This window comes from Lissotriton vulgaris, chromosome 8, assembly GCF_964263255.1.
Source record: "Lissotriton vulgaris chromosome 8, aLisVul1.2, whole genome shotgun sequence".
NCBI classification, from domain to species: Eukaryota; Metazoa; Chordata; class Amphibia; order Caudata; family Salamandridae; genus Lissotriton; species Lissotriton vulgaris.
This window is the reverse complement of record NC_141696.1, coordinates 814,265,108-814,284,540: the sequence shown is the minus strand read 5'-3', so window position 1 is coordinate 814,284,540 and position 19,433 is coordinate 814,265,108. Positions and strand designations below refer to the sequence as shown.

The 19,433-nt window shown below is 45.0% G+C and overlaps 1 protein-coding gene across 8 annotated transcripts in view; it reads left to right on the top strand.

Moving 5' to 3' along the window:
- Positions 1-7,351: 7,351 nt before the first annotated feature.
- TFDP1 (transcription factor Dp-1) overlaps positions 7,352-19,433 on the top strand; it is a 531,476-nt gene continuing 519,394 nt past the window's right edge. For 2 of the 8 annotated variants that reach the window (XM_086934694.1, XM_086934688.1), the window contains exons 1-2: positions 17,333-18,111; positions 18,200-18,273. In XM_086934694.1, the coding sequence (XP_086790820.1) occupies positions 18,262-18,273 (12 nt within the window). In that variant the 5' untranslated portion in view covers positions 17,333-18,111; positions 18,200-18,261. Of the gene's footprint in view, positions 7,497-16,124; positions 16,450-17,259; positions 18,112-18,199; positions 18,274-19,433 lie in introns of those variants that run through there. The other 6 variants (XM_086934690.1, XM_086934693.1, XM_086934687.1 and 3 more) reach the window with 6 other exon arrangements.

Sequence of the window (19,433 nt, the reverse complement as noted above, 5' to 3'; positions counted from 1 at the left end):
AAAAAAACGTATTGAGTCACTGTGGTTTGGGTACTTTGTGTTGTTCACTATTAAACAGCTTCTCGGGATACATGGGAGATAGGGGCCTTAGAATTAACATAGGAAAGACCTTTAACATGTGTTCCTCGAATAAGGTAAATATTACCTGTAACATTCATTTAGAAAAATCAAAGATAGGCTTAACTGATACCTTTTCCTACCTAGGGATTGTTTTTAACAAAAGGGGTACATGGAGATCAGCGATTACGACTAGGAATCTAGCTTTTTCACGGGCCATTGGTGCCCTGAAGCAATTTGCAAATAAGCTAGGGGACAGGCCAGTACACATCCTGATTGACATTTATAGGGCTAAATGTGTATCGACGGCTGTGTACGGAGCTGGTATATGGGGGGGGGGGGTGGCAGATTGCCACGAAATTCAAACAAAAGAAATTGGTTTTCACTGCTACTTGCTCGCTGTTCCCCGTTCCACCTCCACTTATGTCTGTCACAAAGAACTAGCCTTGCCCTTCATCTCAGATCTAATTAAAATCAGCCCTATGCTGTTGTGGCATAAGATCTGGACTACAGCAGAAACTGTTTTTAATAGGGCGATCAATGCTGATTGTATTAAACTTGAAGGGTCTAAAAAGATCCAGTGGCTCTGTTATGTACAGGAATTCTTTAGTAATATAGGGCGCCCTGAATTTTGTGATTCTCCTGTGACACTGTCTTCGATCACCAGAAGGGCATTGAAGGAAGTTTGCCTTGCCCACCTGGAAGATCGACGCTGGTGTCTAGAGAGGAAAAAGGTCACTGTCATTTATCATCAATTCTTGTTACAACATTCTGGGCTACAGCTTTATTTGTCACTCGACCAGACAAGCTATAGCAGAATGCTTTTAGCCCGCTTGATAACTGGAAGCTTTTTTAGGATGTTAACTTTTCCTAACCCAAATGATTGGTCGTCACAATTAACGACTTGTACGTGTGATGATTCTTCCACTCAATAAATCATACATTGTGTTCTGTTCTGCAGATTTTATGAGTGGGGGTGGAAAAGATATCTATTACCTCTTCTTAAATTCTGGAACCTGAGACAATGCAGACCAGCATTATTTAAACTACTCACTTTGTCTGATGAAATGACTATTACTGCTGTGTCTAGATACCTGAAATTTGTGATTAGATGCAGATCCACTATGGTTTACCTGTAATCCTTAGTAGTTTTAATGACTGTTGTTTTACTTTAGCATCCTTTGAGTGAGGGGTGTGCTGTATTCATGAATTATGTACTGTATATAGCTTTTTAAATATCAACAGTAACTGTCTTACTGGATGTATTTATTCTATCTGCTTTTATGATTTTAATGTAAAATCGAATAAAGCTACCTTTGATTTGACTACATGCCGGTCTTTCATTTTCACTTCAGAACTATGCGATTGTATTTGTTTACGGTTATAGGAGCCTGGATGTGCAAAGTGACCGTTGCTCATGCAAAGCGCTCCAATACCTTCCGGTCGAGTTCGAAATCTAAAAAAGAAAAAAAAACTTAGGGAGCTACCAGTATCCTATGAGCTACCCGTTGAGCTTGTCCTTAGATAACAACCACAACATCCGTCTAGAAGTAGAATAACCATCCAATCGCCGTTTTTCGTATGAAATGATCCAGAGCGCCGCCTCAAATTGACAGGCGAAAGTATGATCTAAACATTACTGACATCTCCATCCTGAGGCGTGGGGTCTATAGCGTGACAGCTCGGTCTACACTTCATGCCCTTGGACGAACGCGGATTGGCTGTTCCGTTCTATGTGTCAGGAGCTCAAGGCTGACAAAACTGATGCCGAACTCTGTGGTGTGCGCTCTAGTCTACGAGCGTGTACGCGAGGACGCGTCACCCCGTAGACGAGAGCGGAAGGCGCACGCATGCGCAGAACGGACTGAAGCGAAGGCGCGAAAGTATATTCGGCAGTTGGCGACCGGAGCTGATGCTAATAAGACGCTCGGCGCTCTATGTTTGCGATAGCTTTGCATAATTGAAATAAAGCAGTTCTCCACTTACAGAGGCTTCAAGTGTATGGTGTGGGGGGCAAGGAAGGGACATTATATTGGCGACGAGGCTGAGACACGAACACCACCGAGCACAGTGGAAAGGAGCAATCAACCCCATCAGCCCCACACCAACCAGCGGGACAGATCAGCAACCTGCAACCAGCACAAGCATAGAGCGTGGCAGCAGCGCAAAAGCACCCCGCGCCAGGACACAAACCACGAGGAACCAGGTCAGTGCTAACTATGGAAAAGAGCACATACCCAGCACCCTGGCAACTAAAGGCACCACCCCACAGCCAGAGGAGGGGGCGCAAACAGTCAACCCCACGCAGGCAATAAGGGATAACACCCCAGGTAGCCCCAGGGGTCAAGGTGACACGGCAGGGAGTGCAGGAGCATCCAGTGGGCCCGACCAACCCAGAGCCCAAGAGGCAGATCCCAGAGGCGAAGCCAAAATGGCGAATCAAGCATCAGCCCTGTTGGCCCCCATCCCATTCCTACCCAGACCAGGGGAACCCCAGTTAAAATGGGAGGATTGGAGGGAATACTTTAAGAACTACATTGAGGCACTAGAGGACGAAAATGGAGAGGAATACACCCCAGCAAGAAAAAAGAGACTGTTACTCCACAATCTAGGCCCGGAAGGGGTGAGAGTGTTCGCAAACATAGTGCCCAAGGAAAGGGGTGCAACAGAGACGGATGTCTTCAAAAATGCACTGGAAGACTTGGACAACCACTACCGCCCAGCGGTCTGTGTTTCCATAGACCGTTACAATTTTCAACAAAGGAAGCAAGAGGCTGGCGAGTCCATAGACGACTACGTGGCCGCGCTCCGACGTCTGGCTATCACGTGCCAATATGGTGCTCTACAGGATGAGTACATCAAGGACCAGATAGTCATGCATACCACCAACAGGGCCGTCCAGGACAAACTATGGGCACAGAATGAGACCTCGCTCAAGGAAGTCATAGCAATGGTGAAAAAGGCGGAAATGTCGAAACGCTGCGCAGATGCGGCCAAAAGAGAAAGCACGCAGAGGCAGATGATTAACAAGATAGACGAGGCCTCAACATCCAGCAAACAAAAAGGAACGTACGGAGAACAGAGGAAGGAGACAAAATGGACCGGGAAGCAGTCTGGTCGGCCCAGCACAGACAGCAAATTCTCGTGTTATAGATGCGGCAGCGCAGCGCACTCTGCTCAGGATAAACGCTGTCCTGCGTTTCGCGCCAGATGCGCGTTCTGCGGCCTGGTCGGCCATTTTGAAAAAGTATGCCGCAAGAAGGGAAAGAAGACCACGGTCAAGTGTGTGGAATCTGCGACTTCGGAAGTCAACGAGGAAGACGACCAAGAAGACGGAGAAATGGTGCTGTGTATTGAGGACCAAGTACTGGAGGTGACAGGAAAGCGCAGAGATAAGCCCCGCACGGACATGCTCATAGGGGGAGTGAAGGTACATGTGGCTGTCGACTCAGGTTCTCCATGGACCATTGTACAAAGATCCATATGGGACGAAGACTTCGCACCAGTAGTGGGTCCAGACCTCCTGCCGCCGGACATCAGGCCCATCTCATACACAGAGAACGCAATTCCCTTGGTGGGATGCCGAGACTTCACGTTCGAATTTAGAGGAAGGTCAGCCACCTGCACACTATACGTTGCAGAGAAGGGCCCTTCGGTACTTGGATGGAGAGACGCAGGGGATCTAGGGATCATACTCAACCCTGGCGGGAAAGAACAGATACTCTTAACGGACGAGTGGCCCCTCACGAAAGATGAAGACTGGAAATCTGCATACCCCAAGGTATTCGAGGGTACAGTGGGAAAACTGGACAAATTTGTCCACAAAATGGTCCTCAAGGAGGGGGCAGTACCAGTGGTGCACAAAGTCAGGAACATTCCCATATCCACCAGTGAAGCTGTGCAACAGGAACTTCAGAGACTGGAGAAACAAGGCATCATAGAGCCAGTGGACAGTTCGGAGTGGCTATCCCCCTTAGTGGTAGTCAAGAAACCTAATGGGAAGGTTCGTCTCTGCGTGGACCTCAGAGAGCTCAACAAATGCCTCATTGTGGAGAAGTTTCCCCTGCCCAGAATTGAGGAGATGCTGGCAAGAACAAAAGGTATCACCCATTTCTCCACCATAGATCTCACATCGGCGTACCATCAAATTGAGCTGCATTCCACGAGTAGGAAGTACACCTCCTTCATCACGCCATTCGGGTGCTATCAATTCCGCAGGATGCCCTTTGGTCTGGCATCCGCAGCGGCTGTATTTCAGAAATTGGTGCATCGGTTGTTTAAGGACATCTCAGGGGTGCAGTACTTCCAGGATGACATTCTGGTGATGGGCTCCACCAAAAGGCATCACGACAGCAAACTAACCAGAGTCCTTGAAGTGTTGCAAAACAAAGGCTTAACTGCAGAGTGGAACAAATGTAAGATTGGGATGCCCTCAGTCACGTACTTGGGACACGAAATTGGGACACATGGTATATCCCCGAAGGAACAAAATGTGAAGGCCATCAGGAATGCCAAAGCCCCCAGTACCAAGGAGGAAGTGCGGTCATTCCTTGGAATGGCCGAGTACTACAGTAAGTTTGTGAGACACTTTGCCACCAGAACGTACAGAATGCGACAACTCATCAGAGACAAGTCGAAGTTTGAATGGGACACAGAAGCGCAAAACGAATTTGAGATGGTAAAGGACTGCATCAGCCAAGCCGTTCCATTGCAAGGATACGTCCCCTCAGGCAACACCATAGTGACGACGGATGCAAGCGACAAAGGCTTGGGGGCATTGTTGGCACAGGAGAGGGAGGATGGATCCGTGGAAACCATCAGTTTTGCTTCACGTGCTCTATCCCCGACGGAACAAAGGTACAGTGTCATTGAAAAAGAGATGCTGGCGGTCACTTGGGCCATGGGCAAATTTCGACAGTTCATTTGGGGTACAAGGTTCAAGCTCCAAACGGATCACAAGCCCCTGGTCAAGGTCCTGACGTCTTCGGGCCATGACACTGCGACCCCAAGAATTGCAAAAATGACACTAAAATTACTGGATTACACTTATGACGTGGAATATCTACCGGGAACTCAGAACAGGGTGGCAGATTACCTCAGCCGAGCTGCGGCAATGGAGGATGCGCCGGAGGCGGCCCCGGACAAAGAGGAGATGGTAGCCAGCATGGAAGACCATGAGACGACAATTAGCTGTCAAGAATGGGCGGCTGCGTACGAACAAGATGCGGAGAAAGTAGAGATAAAAAGACACCTTACGTCGGGATGGCCGGACAAGAAGAAGCTCACAGAAGGAGTGCGGAGGTTCTATGAGATGAGAGAGGAACTGTCCTTGAGTGATTCAGGGGTCTTCCTATACAGAGGAGAAAGGGTAGTACCACCGGAAATACTGATACCCAGATTGTTGAAACAACTACATGAAGGACATCTGGGCATCGTAAAAACCAAGGCACGAGTCAAGCAAATGTATTGGTGGCCAGGCATGGATGCCCACATAGAAAGACAAGTGAGAGAATGCGGGCAGTGCCAAGGAGCAGACAAAATACTACGACCCCTCAGACCAGCCTTGGGAAAGTTCGAAACCCCACAAAACCCCTGGGAGGACGTGGCCATCGACATACTTGGGCCTGTCCTGGACAGCAGAGGAGTAAACAAATATCTGTGTGTGGTTATAGACAAGTATTCGAAATGGCCTGAAGTCGATATACAAGAATCCATGGACACTGACACAGTGCTGAAGTTCTTGACGTCCTTGTTCTTAAGAGAAGGAATACCCAAATCCATTCTTAGTGATAATGGGCCGCAATTTGTCTCGGACAAGTGGACGCGATTTATGAAGAGGAACGGGATTGAGTCAAAGCACACAGCCATCTACCACCCAGCATGTAACGGCCAAGCGGAGCGGTTCAACCGCGTGCTAATGGGCTCCATACAAGCAGCCATCTCGCAAGGAAAAGACTGGGAGACCGAGGTAATGAGCATGCTGTGGGCTTACAGAATCACCCCCACGGTGGTGGGGTACAGCCCCTTCCAAGTACTGAGAGGCCGACTCCCGTTCACCCGGGACAACGTAGTGTGGAGGGAGAAGACCATCACCAGCAAGTGGTCCCCGGCGGTGGTCCAGCACAACCTTGAGAAGGCCCAGAAGATTTATGCTGCCCATTATGACAAACGACGCAACACGAAGGATACAGAGCTGGAAGAAGGAGAATGGGTCAAGGTAAAACTGCCCACTCTACAAAAGAAAGGAGAAAGCAAATACAGTCAACCCTTACAGGTCAAGGAAGTGCGAGGCAGGGCGGCTCTCCTCAGTGACGGCAAGGTGTGGTCCCAAGACCGCATGGCTAGAGTCAACAAGATCGTAAGGTGGCCCAAATCAGAGGAGGAGGAGATACAGGTGGGGTCTGAGGAAATAAGACCTTCCTGTGTTCATAATGCAAACAAACTGTTTGAAGGCGCAGGAGAGGACAGAGAAATGGAATCTCCTACCACAGAGTTTACCAACAGGGACTACACACCGGCCGGTGAAGTACAGGGAGAAGATCAGAGAGATGGTGAGAGAGTACTGGGTGAGAGAGAAGCAGAAGACAACATGCCGGTAAGGTGCACCCGCAGCGGGAGGGCAGTTACTATGCCCTCCAGATATAGAGACTTTGAAATGAGTGGACACTAGAACTGAGACTGGTACTGTTAAATCGTTATTGTTAAAGGGGGGAGATATGTGGTGTGCGCTCTAGTCTACGAGCGTGTACGCGAGGACGCGTCACGCCGTAGACGAGAGCGGAAGGCGCACGCATGCGCAGAACGGACTGAAGCGAAGGCGCGAAAGTATATTCGGCAGTTGGCGACCGGAGCTGATGCTAATAAGACGCTCGGCGCTCTATGTTTGCGATAGCTTTGCATAATTGAAATAAAGCAGTTCTCCACTTACAGAGGCTTCAAGTGTATGGTGTGGGGGGCAAGGAAGGGACATTATAAACTCCTAAAGGAAGTTTGAGAAAAAATGCGCTTGAGATGAGTAGCAACCAAATCGAAGGCAGGCAGATTTCGCTTAATTTATATCCAGTATCGTTGTTGTCCTGAGCGGCACCCTCGGGGCAACAGAAGCCGCTGCCATTGCTAAATAAAACAATGCAAACAATAGTTTAAAATATGGCGCGCTGAAGGATCTTAAATACAGCCTTTAACCCCTTAATCCCCGCTAATTGTACAAAACACCCACTGTAACGCAAGAGTCGAAGAACGTTCTGACGTACCTTGCCTCGTAGTTTTTGCAGATGCGTAAGAAGTAGACGGAGGACTAACGCTTCCCCAGGGTAGGGTAACGGGGCGGCCATTTCAGAAGAGAGCGTTTCCGGTCGAGAGGAATGGCAGCTTCTCGGATGGCCACCATACCCTGAAGATTTGCCGTTTGATTACACGCTTCGCTCTGGATGGAGAAAGTAAACACAAATTGAGACAGAACACTTTATTGGTCTAAATGGAGGGAGTCTCCCTTCCAATTAGAAAGCCTGCTTGTGCGTGAGCTCCTTTCTAAGCAAGTCTGGTGAAGATATAAAACACTTTATTGCATTTCGGGTTACGTTATTAAGTGGAGAGGTCATTGAGTCGGTACTTGTTTTTCTAGCCTCTCCAGTGCATGTTTTGTTTGCTTCTTTACTTTTGTAGCAGGTAGTAAGATCTGATAATGTACCCCGAAGGACGGCAATAAGAGACGATACAAAAATGCAAATTCAAACAAATCGCCCAGCAAAACGTGTGCTCAAAGTCCTGAAACGCAAATAGATTTTCTGCTTGTGACAGGCCAGCTGTTTCTGTAATTCTTACACTATTACTGTTAAATTCGAATATTCTGTGAATGACATGCCGTAACATTTTATTGCATAGCACTTGTTACCAGTGGTCGGCCTATTCGTATGCTCACCAAATTTGAGGTAATGTTACTGAGGTACATGCTGACAAAATATTTGGAAGTGGGGAGGTCGGATTAGAACTGGGGTCTCAGTCACAGGCACAGCTACTAACCCGCATATAGACTTCTGTAGGTATGAAATTCGTAGCTTGTTCTAGCTTTCAATTTATTTTTTTGTTAAGTGTGCACTTGCGCCCTTCAGCGTGATGGCAGCAGGACGCCAACGTTTGTCACCCTCCTCGTTAAGTCATATGTTAACTTATTAATGCTATGAAATAACTGGGTCCACTGGTTTATTACAATAGACTAAAATGTTAAAATGTTGTGGGTAAATAAAGCTGGAATCACGTTCAACTTCAAGTGAAGTTTATTCCCAGGAGAAACCTGTTTAAAGACCCCAACGATCCCATGCCAGACGCAGCTGGCTTAACTGTCACTGCCCCACCAGAAATTACATCAGCACATGGAACATCAAGTACATCATAGAAGAGCGTCATCCAGCCAAGCAGGAGACGCACTAATACAATATAACAGGGTGGTTACAATGCCATGTGGGGATAACACCTTGCAACTATGGTGGAATCCATAAACTTTCTGAGACGCGCGTATCAGAAGTGTTCTTGCTAACATACTTGACAATAAAATTGTAAAATTCTGTCCAGTGTTCAGAAGGATGAATAAAGAACAAACTAAGTTCAACTTAAGTGCAGCTGAAACAAGAGCCATGCTAAGGTGTTCCCGGGGGCACTGCATTTTGAAATAGACGACAGGGCTAATGGCAAAGACTTCTGTGTTCTCCCAGCCTGCAATTAATATGCCACTATAAACATGTCAGTTGAACTCTGGTGTCTACTTACTTACTTATATACTAATGCGCGACCTCCTCAGATGTTTCTGTAAAACGTACCTTTTGTCCTGAATTTTGACACTCAGCGTCCTGAATTTGCACCCATGCCAGTTGGTCACCCTATGTGGGGAACTTTCTTTAACAGCAGGTTTTACTTTTACTATTTCCTTTTAGTTTGATGGCTACTTATAGGGAAATATCAGACTAACATTCTTTTCCAAAGTCTTGAATCCTACACCTGGGCCGATTTACGTTAGAATGCATGTCCATTTCCTGGTATTAAGGCCTTCTTGATTATGTTTGCTTCCTTTAACTCACAGAACTGTGTAAAGAAGGGTGTGGCTTCAAGTCTTCAGCTACAGTACTATACTTCCCGTAGCGTTCCACCCGAGCAGTATTTTGGTGTCTATGCGAGCTTTCTGTTATTGAATAGCATCAATAACAGTTCAGTCCCCTGATTTAAGACACCCGACATCTTCAGCAGTCTTCTGAATGCGTGCTTTCACTATGCTGCCACTGCACCATCAGGAGACTGCTTGAGAGGATGTGCATCTTAAATCATGGTACCAAACTGTTGCTACTAGGCTGTATCTGTAGCGTGATGATCACCAGACCATTATTATGGTTTTCAACATAAAACCTGTGAGTCCTGAAGAAGTCCCAAGGGTACGAAACACATTGTTTTTCCATTTTAGATATTCTCTTTGGCTACAACCTAATTGATTTTTATTAGATGAATGAAATAATTAAAGAATTGATTATAAATCCCATCCAGGACCATATTTTGCTTTCTTCTAAGGACAATGAAGGATAGGCATTGACCATTATCATGTGGCATATACATTTTGAGTACTTGTATATGTAAATGTAGGTAAATGTAGGTGTATTTATATAGCGCAACCTGTCACCCAAAGGACATCCTGGCGCTTGCTTAGGGAACCCGTCCTGGTATTCCCCTGTGAGAGGCCCCGGCAGGGTGTCCACAGGGTGAAAGCCAGGCATCCCGCCGCGAGGGGCCGTCGTGGAGATTAAGCAAGCTATTGCCCAGAGTTGCAGAGTGAGGCCCCGTGAGTCGAGTAGGCACCGGAGCGAGAATTGTCGTGGAATTTTGAGCCCGAGACCCGCTGAGGTGGGGAATCGAACCCTGGTCCACGGGCGATCCCAGCTTCCGGGTCTGCCGCCTCTAACCACTGAGTTAACGTATACGTTAAGAGTGTAGAGTAATATTTCATTCTGTTTATGGTCAAGATTGTTTCCTTGACAGATGGTTGTTGGTGGCTCATTCCCCAAAGTTCATTTGATTATTGATAACTCTTCTGGCTATGACAATTAAGAAATACTGGTAGGAGTGGTTTTCTTTTGTCTGGCGCCAGTCATCAATTGTAAATCTGTTGTTCTATCTCACACCTCATCAAGTTCCTCTTCAGTACCCTTTTTTTTATTTGCTCCACCATGTACCTTCTTGCATCTGCTTCCCTTCTCCCAGCACCCGCACAACGCATCTGTATGACGTGTAAGCACTTCATTTTCTTTTACTTTTGCCCTGCCAATAGATCACAGTTTTGAATCTTCTTCATACACTTTCACATAGAATTACATTTACAATTGTCACACCTGACTGTTGCTCGGTGCGCCGTGCAGAGTCCAAGGACTGGGTGAACATCTGTTCTGAACACCTTTAAGACCCACTGGCATGCACCTTGAGAAACGTGTATTGCCTTCAGCCCCAACTCCAGAGGTCTGAATCGTGGTTCATTATAAACACCCACCACAACCTGAAGTCACACAGATGCCTAGATGTATGAAAAAAAATACAGAACACAACACCCTGGAAAAAGCAAGCACTTTTAAGGAATGCAGTATTAAATAAATGAAATGTTCACAGGAACTACATCTTCGACATGGATTATGTTACCAGTTTTTAACAGTCATTGTTCAGAAATTGACTAGTATTCTTTTTTAAAGCTAAAGACATGACTATAAGGCCTGATCGGACCAGTTTCAAGATCATGTTTTAATTACTGCTGAGTCTGAGCCACGGAAGGATTTTGCACATTTAAAGCCCGGGTGCCTGTACTTCCGATTTCATAAGAGACACCTCTGGACAGCAGGTTTGTTTTAAAAAAATTATGGCCTCAAGTCAAAATTACCAATCCGCCATGCAAAGTCTTTTTCCTGTGCAGTTTCTGAACTGGAAATGTAAGGGGGCTGGGGACATATCCCTCCCTTTCGTGGGTCGTAGTTAATGCCTGGTGACCAACACTAAGTGTGTTGATCTTACCAGGACTTGCATCCTGGGAGGTTGAGATCAATAACAAGGATGGAAGTTGTCACAGGAATGTAGAGGAATATTGATTTAAAATACTTTAATGCACATAGATGCACAGCTGTCGAGTTTTTAAGTTCTTCACTTGAAATGTGTTGAATGTTGTACAGCCTATCAAAGTCTGCCAGGTGATCTATGCTCTCTAAACATGAGGTGAACTAAGACTTCTTTCATTAGTGTTTCCCTTTAGAGTTCCGTCCTCCTCATTAGCGCCCCCTTTATCTGATGCTAGCTTTTACTCATTATGACATGCATAACATGAGAGTATGCTTGTACCGACTGAAACAGAAGGTGCCCAGCTATTTAGTTAGTTATTTTATTTTTTTTAATTACATTTTTATTGAATATAAATAGGATATACTACGCATATACAAAGAAAAAAACAACAATGTATACATCTTACAAACAAGAAAAAACAATATTGGCTTGTGAAACATAAATTACATATCTAATTAACATATGATAATCAATGCAACCATTAAGAGAACAATCACCTACTAACAAAAAACAAATATAAAACAAAGGACAAAAAAATAAGGGTTCCCTTGCATGGGGCAATTAGTTAATATGGACAAAATGGACATACAATGGATAAGGTGAATATATTGAAACCTTGCCGTGCGTGCTAGGATAGAGCAGTGTGATACGGGGACGTGGCGGACAAACAGTGACTGCTGTCCCAGAATTCACTCACCATTCGGGGAAGCAACTGGGGTGGAATCAGTCCGAGAGGCAAGGAGTGTTTGCTGTAGGTGGGTGCGATAAACACACCAGATGTCCCGGGCCGGGAAGTAGGGGGTTGAAGTGTGGCATATATCTCGGATTGTAAGCTGTAGTAGGCTAGGCTTCGGAGCCAGGCAGATTTGGCCGGGCGTGACCTTTCTCCCCACAGAATAGCAATCTCGGGTTTGGCCAAGATTGCCCAGCTATTTATGATCACTTAAACTTACTATTGTGTTCATTGCATATTCGAGAACTTGTATTCTGAAGCCCCTAAAAAAATTGGGTCCTGATGTGTATTATAGCTGCATGGCACACTTCCAAACATATAAGAACATAAGTCACATGGATATACCCATCTTTGCATGTATTGACATGTTTCAATGCTTGCATTTTTTTGTAGTAGGGTGCAGTAAAAACATAAGAAACAGGTAAGCAGTTCTTTATTAACTCCTATATATTTGTTTTCAAGTAAAGGTGCATGTGATGTCAAAAAGTGCTTACAAGAGGAACCTTGTTTCACTACCTATTTGTAACCATTTGTTATAGTCTCAAAATAATTAGGTCTTTTACCTACAGCACAGAACAAGCAGATGTTTACTGATAACTGGGAGAAAATGTTGCATGACTTTCTCAATACAGTCACTGTGCGGGAAGCAGTGAAAATATATACTCCTTACACAAAAGGGCAACTAGGCGAAGAGGAACAAGAGAAGGAAGAAAAACACTTGAAGGTAATACTAAGAAATATAACGATTTTGGAATAGACGCCTCACCCACATAATAGTGGCATGCTTCATCATTGGCGCCTAGCCACACCCTAGTAGGGTAGTACCACCAGGGTGGACTCAACCAAAACTGGAGATCTTATATAAAGTATTTCTCTGGATAATGCAGGGATCCATATTAGTAAAAGATACAAAAAATACCTCTTGTTATACCCAAGGAGAATTCCTTTTTCTTTATAGGGTACCATGGACATAAATAAAAAAAGAAACAGAGTTTTAATTGAGTATTACTATCTCAATTGCCCCTGTTTTTGCCAATCTCTGGATGTCTTAGTAGGACCTTCAAGTGTTTTTCTTCCTTCTCTTCTTCCTCTTTGCCTAGTTGCTCTTTTGTGCATGGAATATTGTCTGGGAGAATGCAAATAGATCAGTTTTCTCTCGCATTCCCCTTTGTGATAATAAAAAATATACTCCTGTCTGTACTAGAGCATCTAGTGCCTAATGTCTGCAGACCATGGCTCCACACAACTATTGAGGTATGGTGGTGCCTGTACACTATTTTAGTTTCTCATGCTATGAACGGCAGTCCTGCCTCGACAGAAGCAATAGTACATTGAAATGAGCTGGATTTGTAAGCATAGACATTTTTCGCTGTGCAGCAGTCTCTTACTGTAGTGCACTAATTTTTTTTACAAAAACCAAAAGATTCTGTTTATTTCGGTTATGTGGTGAAGCTTTACAAAATAGCTATGGCCCCAAAAAGATTACAAAAATATCAGCACAGCAATAATTTGTAAACATTGATCCCTTCTCAAAAAGAGAGTGTGTGTATATATATATATATATATATATATATACACACATATACATATATACACATATACACACACTCTCTTTTTGAGAAGGAATCAACGTTTACAATGTTTTTCAGGCATTGCCCAGCTGTTTACTCTAGCGGACGTAGATATTTTTGTTGGAAATTACTTCTGTTGGATGACAGCAGAGTGGCCTGTGATCTCGTCCAGGCAGCTTTTTTTTTTAGCTATTATCATGTTGTATTCTGATTTTTGGTTTACATTTTAAACTCTACATTTGGCTCAACATCTTAGCATGAAAAGTGCTCTAAGAAAAAATACCTGGTATGGACCGAAGGTGTCAAATAGTGAAATAGGCCTTTCTTAGCATCTATGAAAGAAGTTTGAGTGGAGAAATTATTCAACAAATCAGGTGAGGTGGGTTGACAAACAAAAATTGCTCCCAACCATACATGTAGTGCATTTGCATGTTACTTCGGATTTCATTAACCTCAAAGGAATACATTCTTTCGCCTTGTACTTTACTTATTGCCACTGAACTCCGTGACTTGCAGCAGCTTTAAAACAATATAGTGTAGGGGTTGTTTTATTTTTTATACAATATCTTCAAAACATGTAGGCAAAAGATGAATCCTAGAAGAAAAGTAACTATTGGCATGCTTTATTGGGGTGGGGTGCTAGTATATATATTTTTTCTTACATAAGATTTTTTTAACGTATTGGAGTTTATGAACTCTGTTGCATTCTAGGTGTGATCTGAACAACTGTGGTTGTATATAGGCAGTGAAATACTGGATATATTGTGACAGAGAAAATATTAAAAAGCTACATGTTAGAGTAAAATACTGATTTGCCCTCCTAAGTAAAAAGAGTGGGCATGGATGCTTCCTACACCCACTTCGCCGAATATCCTTAATTTTTTGCTGGCGGTTGGCACTGGCACCCAATGTAGATTTTCCAAGCTATTAATAAAGTCTAGATTTTCTGTTACAGACGTCCTAATGGTCTAGCCAACACTGGATTTCTATAACAGATTCTTGCACCAAAGAAACTTCATTTGTGTTAGAAAGGCTTTTTCGGAGATGACAAATTTAAATTTTTTTTTTATAAGACCCGATAATGAAAGGGACCAGTCAAAATCACCTGAATTGAGGATGAAAACAGACCTGCTATTCAGGCTTATATTTTGAGTGAAATCACAGATTTGTGTAGATCACAGAATGATTTTTGTTTTGAATTGCTACCACTTATGATAGTGGGAGAAGTAAAACTGATTTTTGTCAATTACCTAGAAAATCCAAGAATTTTCAAGTCATGGATGGAAGCAAAAAATATTTTCCCAATAATAATAAAATCTAACTACTGAAGAAGACCAAAAGATGATGAAGGGTACTTACTGTATTTGTTCTGAGTCATGATAGAAATGCCGTCTAGTTAGACTTTGAGTTTGATATCATGAGCCCTGAGCAATAAAAGTACTGGTTCTGAAAGCTTTGGGGAACACCAAGTTGCTGAAACTAGGCCAGAGGTGAGGCAGATGAACTGATAGGCTTCATGATTCCATTATAATTGGAAGTACTTTTTGTGATTTGTTTGTATAGAAATTGGTAAATAGAAATCTTACAGGTCTAGATGGACAATCGAATCTCCTTGGAGGAAGGCATCTCTTAAATGTAGGATCGATTCCATTCTAAAATAATGGGAAATAACAATTTGAATTGAAAGAAGTTTATTAAATGTTCTTATGTCTCACAAATGCGAGCTGCATAAGTGCGACAGTGAGTCCCAAGAAAATAACAAATACAATAAACAACATTATTAAACAAAGAACCTTTACCATAACAATAATCTAAAGATAACTATGATGGAGAATACTTATCTTGATTGCAAGCAGCAAGAAAAGAGGATTTGGTGCTCGGTTGCAGGTTGGCTATATGAATTGTTCAGTGATTATTGGTGCATTATTACAACTTGTTTCCCATTTACTATGTCTTCAAAGCATCAACGGAACTGTATCTTTTTTATTTTTACACATCTTGGCTGCTACTATATTAAAACAATGAAATTAGTGATAATAGGAACTCTCCTGTCTGGTCATACAAATCCTTCAAGGCTTATTTTTTTATTGGTGGTTCGACTCCGAGAAAGTAAAAAAAGGATTTATGAAGATTGAAAAAGATAGCAAAATAATGTTAAAAGAAAGAACAGAGGGAGAAAAAATAAGCTGCGAAAGCCAGATCAAGAGATATGAAGTGTGGGGTAGTAGAAGAAAGAGTTATGAGGCGTAATCAAAACTGAGCAAACAAACTTGGTATTCGCAACCCGGGCATTCAGCAGCAGGCTTCTAAAAAAGTATTGTATATTTTGAAACAAATTAAGCACTGTGTGTGAAGGGCGTTTATGGACGCATGTACAACTTTGAACTTGAGTTGTTCGTATTGTGTCGTCACATTCTGCTGTCCTGTAGTGAAATCTGTACAAAAATAATTTGACAGGGTTTTGGGAATTTATTTCTACTGCGTCGTTTAACGATATTATCGAGGTGCGATTGCAGCTAAAGCCTACTTCTTGCCACAGTTATGATGTTTCGGGGTATCCAGTCCGAGATCACCGATTGTTCCCCTTAAAATGTACCACTTTCAGATGGCCGCTGCATTCGCCCAGTACAGTCAGCTCACCTCGGGCTCCCTCAGTTCCTTTTCCGCGGCGGCGCACGCATATCACAACAAATGGGGCGTGGGTACGGGGGCCGGCGCGCTCCGATGTCGCAGCGAGCCCAGCCAATCGGGGGTGGGCTGACCAGACGCCGCCAAGCTCGGTTTCTTGCAGTTGACTGCGGCTGCCAGAAGGAGACTCTGGGAGGAAGCCGCAGAAGGACTTCGGAGCTGGGGCTTCGCGCGCGGGAGAGGGGGCCCGGAGCGAGGCACACACCTACTTTTACTGACAGGGCACCGCGACCCCGCAGCCTGGAGATAGCAGGTGCTCTAACACCGGCCCACCATGGTGGACAGCAGCCTCCGCACCACCACCAGCTGAGTGCACAGCGGGTGAGTGCTCCCTGCTGTTGACGAAAGGGGTTGTGTGTTTGCGCTTTACACTGGAGTAGATAGCTATATCCATTGCTGGGGTCCGGAGGATCCACAGGAAAGAAGATTGGTTCAGAATGTGTCATGGGTCGGAACTTATTGTGTACTTGCTAGACTGGATTTTTGTTGGGGCGCAGGCCCTCTGTGTGTATGTGAATGGATAGTTAATAATGATCGTTCTGGGACTAATGTTAAATGGGCCACGTCTTCTTGGGTCTGACTGCAGGGGTGGGGCTGCCCACACTCCTGGCACAGCTGTCAGCCCTGGGGAGCTGAAACGGGGAGGGGGTCGGTGGCAGCAGATGTTTGGTGGCCTGTTGCCGCGTCCTGTGACTTCTGGGGGAGGTGGCGCTGCAGGCTTCGTGGGGAGCCCTCCAGAAACGGTTCGTTAGAGAAGCATTTGCTACGTAGGTGGGATGAAATGGCAAGGGAATATAGCGTTTGCATGTGGCAGTGATCGAAGGGTGCAGGCTGGTGTACCCTTCCTGTCATAGGCATAAGGTGTGATGGTAGAGGGCGGTGCAATCTTTTCATAGGTGAATTGGCATGGTAAGGCAAAAATACTGGCAGTGTTGCAAAAATACTGGGCTCCGTTCGGGGCGAATGCATTGGAGGCGGCTTCACCTGTCACAGATTTAAGCGAGCCCTGCGAGCTGAACCTCCTGGACAGCTGCTCTTGACCCCAAATGTTGCCCAACCTTAGTCCGAGTGACGGACCGGTATCCGGGCGCAGATTCCCAATGGTGCACGGGGGCGGGTGATTCTGAGGGTGGCCGCTCCTACCTGCCTGTCTCTGGGTGCAGGTAGCAAGGGTTGCGGTGCCAGACGGGGCGCGGGTGTGTGTGAGGGGGAGGAGGTAAAATGGCTGCCCGATCCGATTGTTTTTGTTTCGGTGACCGGGGCCGCCCTGCGGAGGGGATTACACGTAGAGATGATTTGTGTCTTTGCTGCCGGGGTCTCTCCAGGGTCCGGGCTGTGATCGGTCATCGATGGCGACATTGTTTGGGCTCTAAAGTCACCGGTGTTAACTCTGCACAGTCCCAACTCCTGCTCGTCAATTCTACCTCCCTGCCTCGGTCTTTGCGAGGCGGTCCTTGAGCCCCGGCACCCCCTGGTTCTGTTCCCTTGAGCCTGGCGCGCTACCCTCCGCCCCGTGCTCTTGCTGCAGTCCCCTCCTCGCGGCCTGGCGGCTTATCCCCTAGTGCCCTCTGCTTCCTCTTGGAGGCGGCGTTGCTGAGCCTGTCCTCGCGCAGTGACAGGCGGGGCTGCGGGAGCCCCGGGCCCGGAGCTCCCGCTCCCCCGACCGGCTGACCCTGTGGCGTTTGGGCACCGACTGTCTGTCCGCGTAGGCCGCGCGCTTCTTCTGAGTTTGGCAACCTGCTGATCTTGTTTGAAGTGGGTAATGTTACCGTAGACCCGACCCATTCACCCAGCGGTGGGAGTTTCATTACCCCCCAACCAGTTTGGTGCCGAATTGCCCCCTTCGCAGCAACTTGCTCGCCTTCAGCACAAGGATAAACAAGAGGCTCACTCTGAATTCTGCCTTCCTGGCCTAGTGGTGCGGGTGGGTCGACCGTGAGCCTTCCACGTTATGAGCACACCGCATGCTCGCAACATTAAAACGTCAGTCACTATTGTGTTTTGAAGTCATCGAATACATAGGTGTTTCAATTCATTAATTACTGTCAATTGTTTGATTTTTATTTCGTAGATCCCCGAAGTTGCCCGTCAGTGATTGATCTTCAGTAGCAGGGATTTGAAGAACCCAGTAACATGGCAAAAGACGTAAGTGCAGTCATATTCGTGTTTTCTTCTGGAAACATTCCACAAATGAGTACGCATTGCAATATTGTGATGCTGCGCCTGCTGTCCTCCCATGGGTTACCTACCAGTTCTCTTCACGTTATCACTGTTTGTCAACTCAAATGGAAATAATAATTTAGAAAGTGAAAATCGCGTGTCCATACGTCGTATCGTCAACTTTATTTTCTTTTATTCCGATTCAAACCGTGCCTGTACTTACTGTTAAGATGGTTTACAAAAAATTTGCTCGGTATTTAAGTTTGGTTTGAGAAAGGTACATGCTGAACAGGTATATTATCAACTTATTGTAGTATGTCCAAATAGACTAATACGATTTTAATATCAATGTTAATAGCATTTGTATAGCATAATTCTTACTTCGTTACCTCCTAACATTTTGAAGTGTCCAGGATATATGTGCTGTCCAGTGGTGGCTGGTGACATTTGAAAGTGGTGAGGCGTAAACTTTCTGTGGGAGAGCACTGTGGTGAGCGAGTCCGAAAAATTAAAAGGGGTTACTGGGGGGTTTTCCACCGTGAAAATTTTGAAAAAAGAGCGGGTAAGTGGTGCATTTTCAAGCAAATTAGAGAAGCAAAAAGGTTAGTAAAGCAATTGTGAAAGTGCAGTTATTACATGTTTTTTGATGCTCTGAGGACACACATACATGGATTAAAAGCATCAAATGTACATATTATAAAGCAGACACACACATGCACACTCTAAAACACACACTCTCATACAAACTGGGAGCCAAGCTGAGAGTGACACATATACACACAAGCAGACTCCAAAACAAGCGTATATAAACAGATAGGCGTGCACTAATTCCCACACAGACAAACATACACACAGAGGCACGTAAACACACATGCGGCCAAAAGGACACAAAAATGCACCAAGCACTCAATAGGAGCAGGAGCAACACACTGTCATATAGCAACATGTTCAATCCCAGAGGGCATGAATGCTTTTGAATTTAATAACTGAGTGACGCTTATGAGTTATACTACTTTGAAATGCCACTGTTTTCCCTTCTGTGGAGTGCTTACACTAAACCATCGCACGTTAAATAATTTAGAGCATGAATACATTTTATGCAGACAGCAATTGTCTTTTCTATTTTTACTACAGAAGCCTTTTCT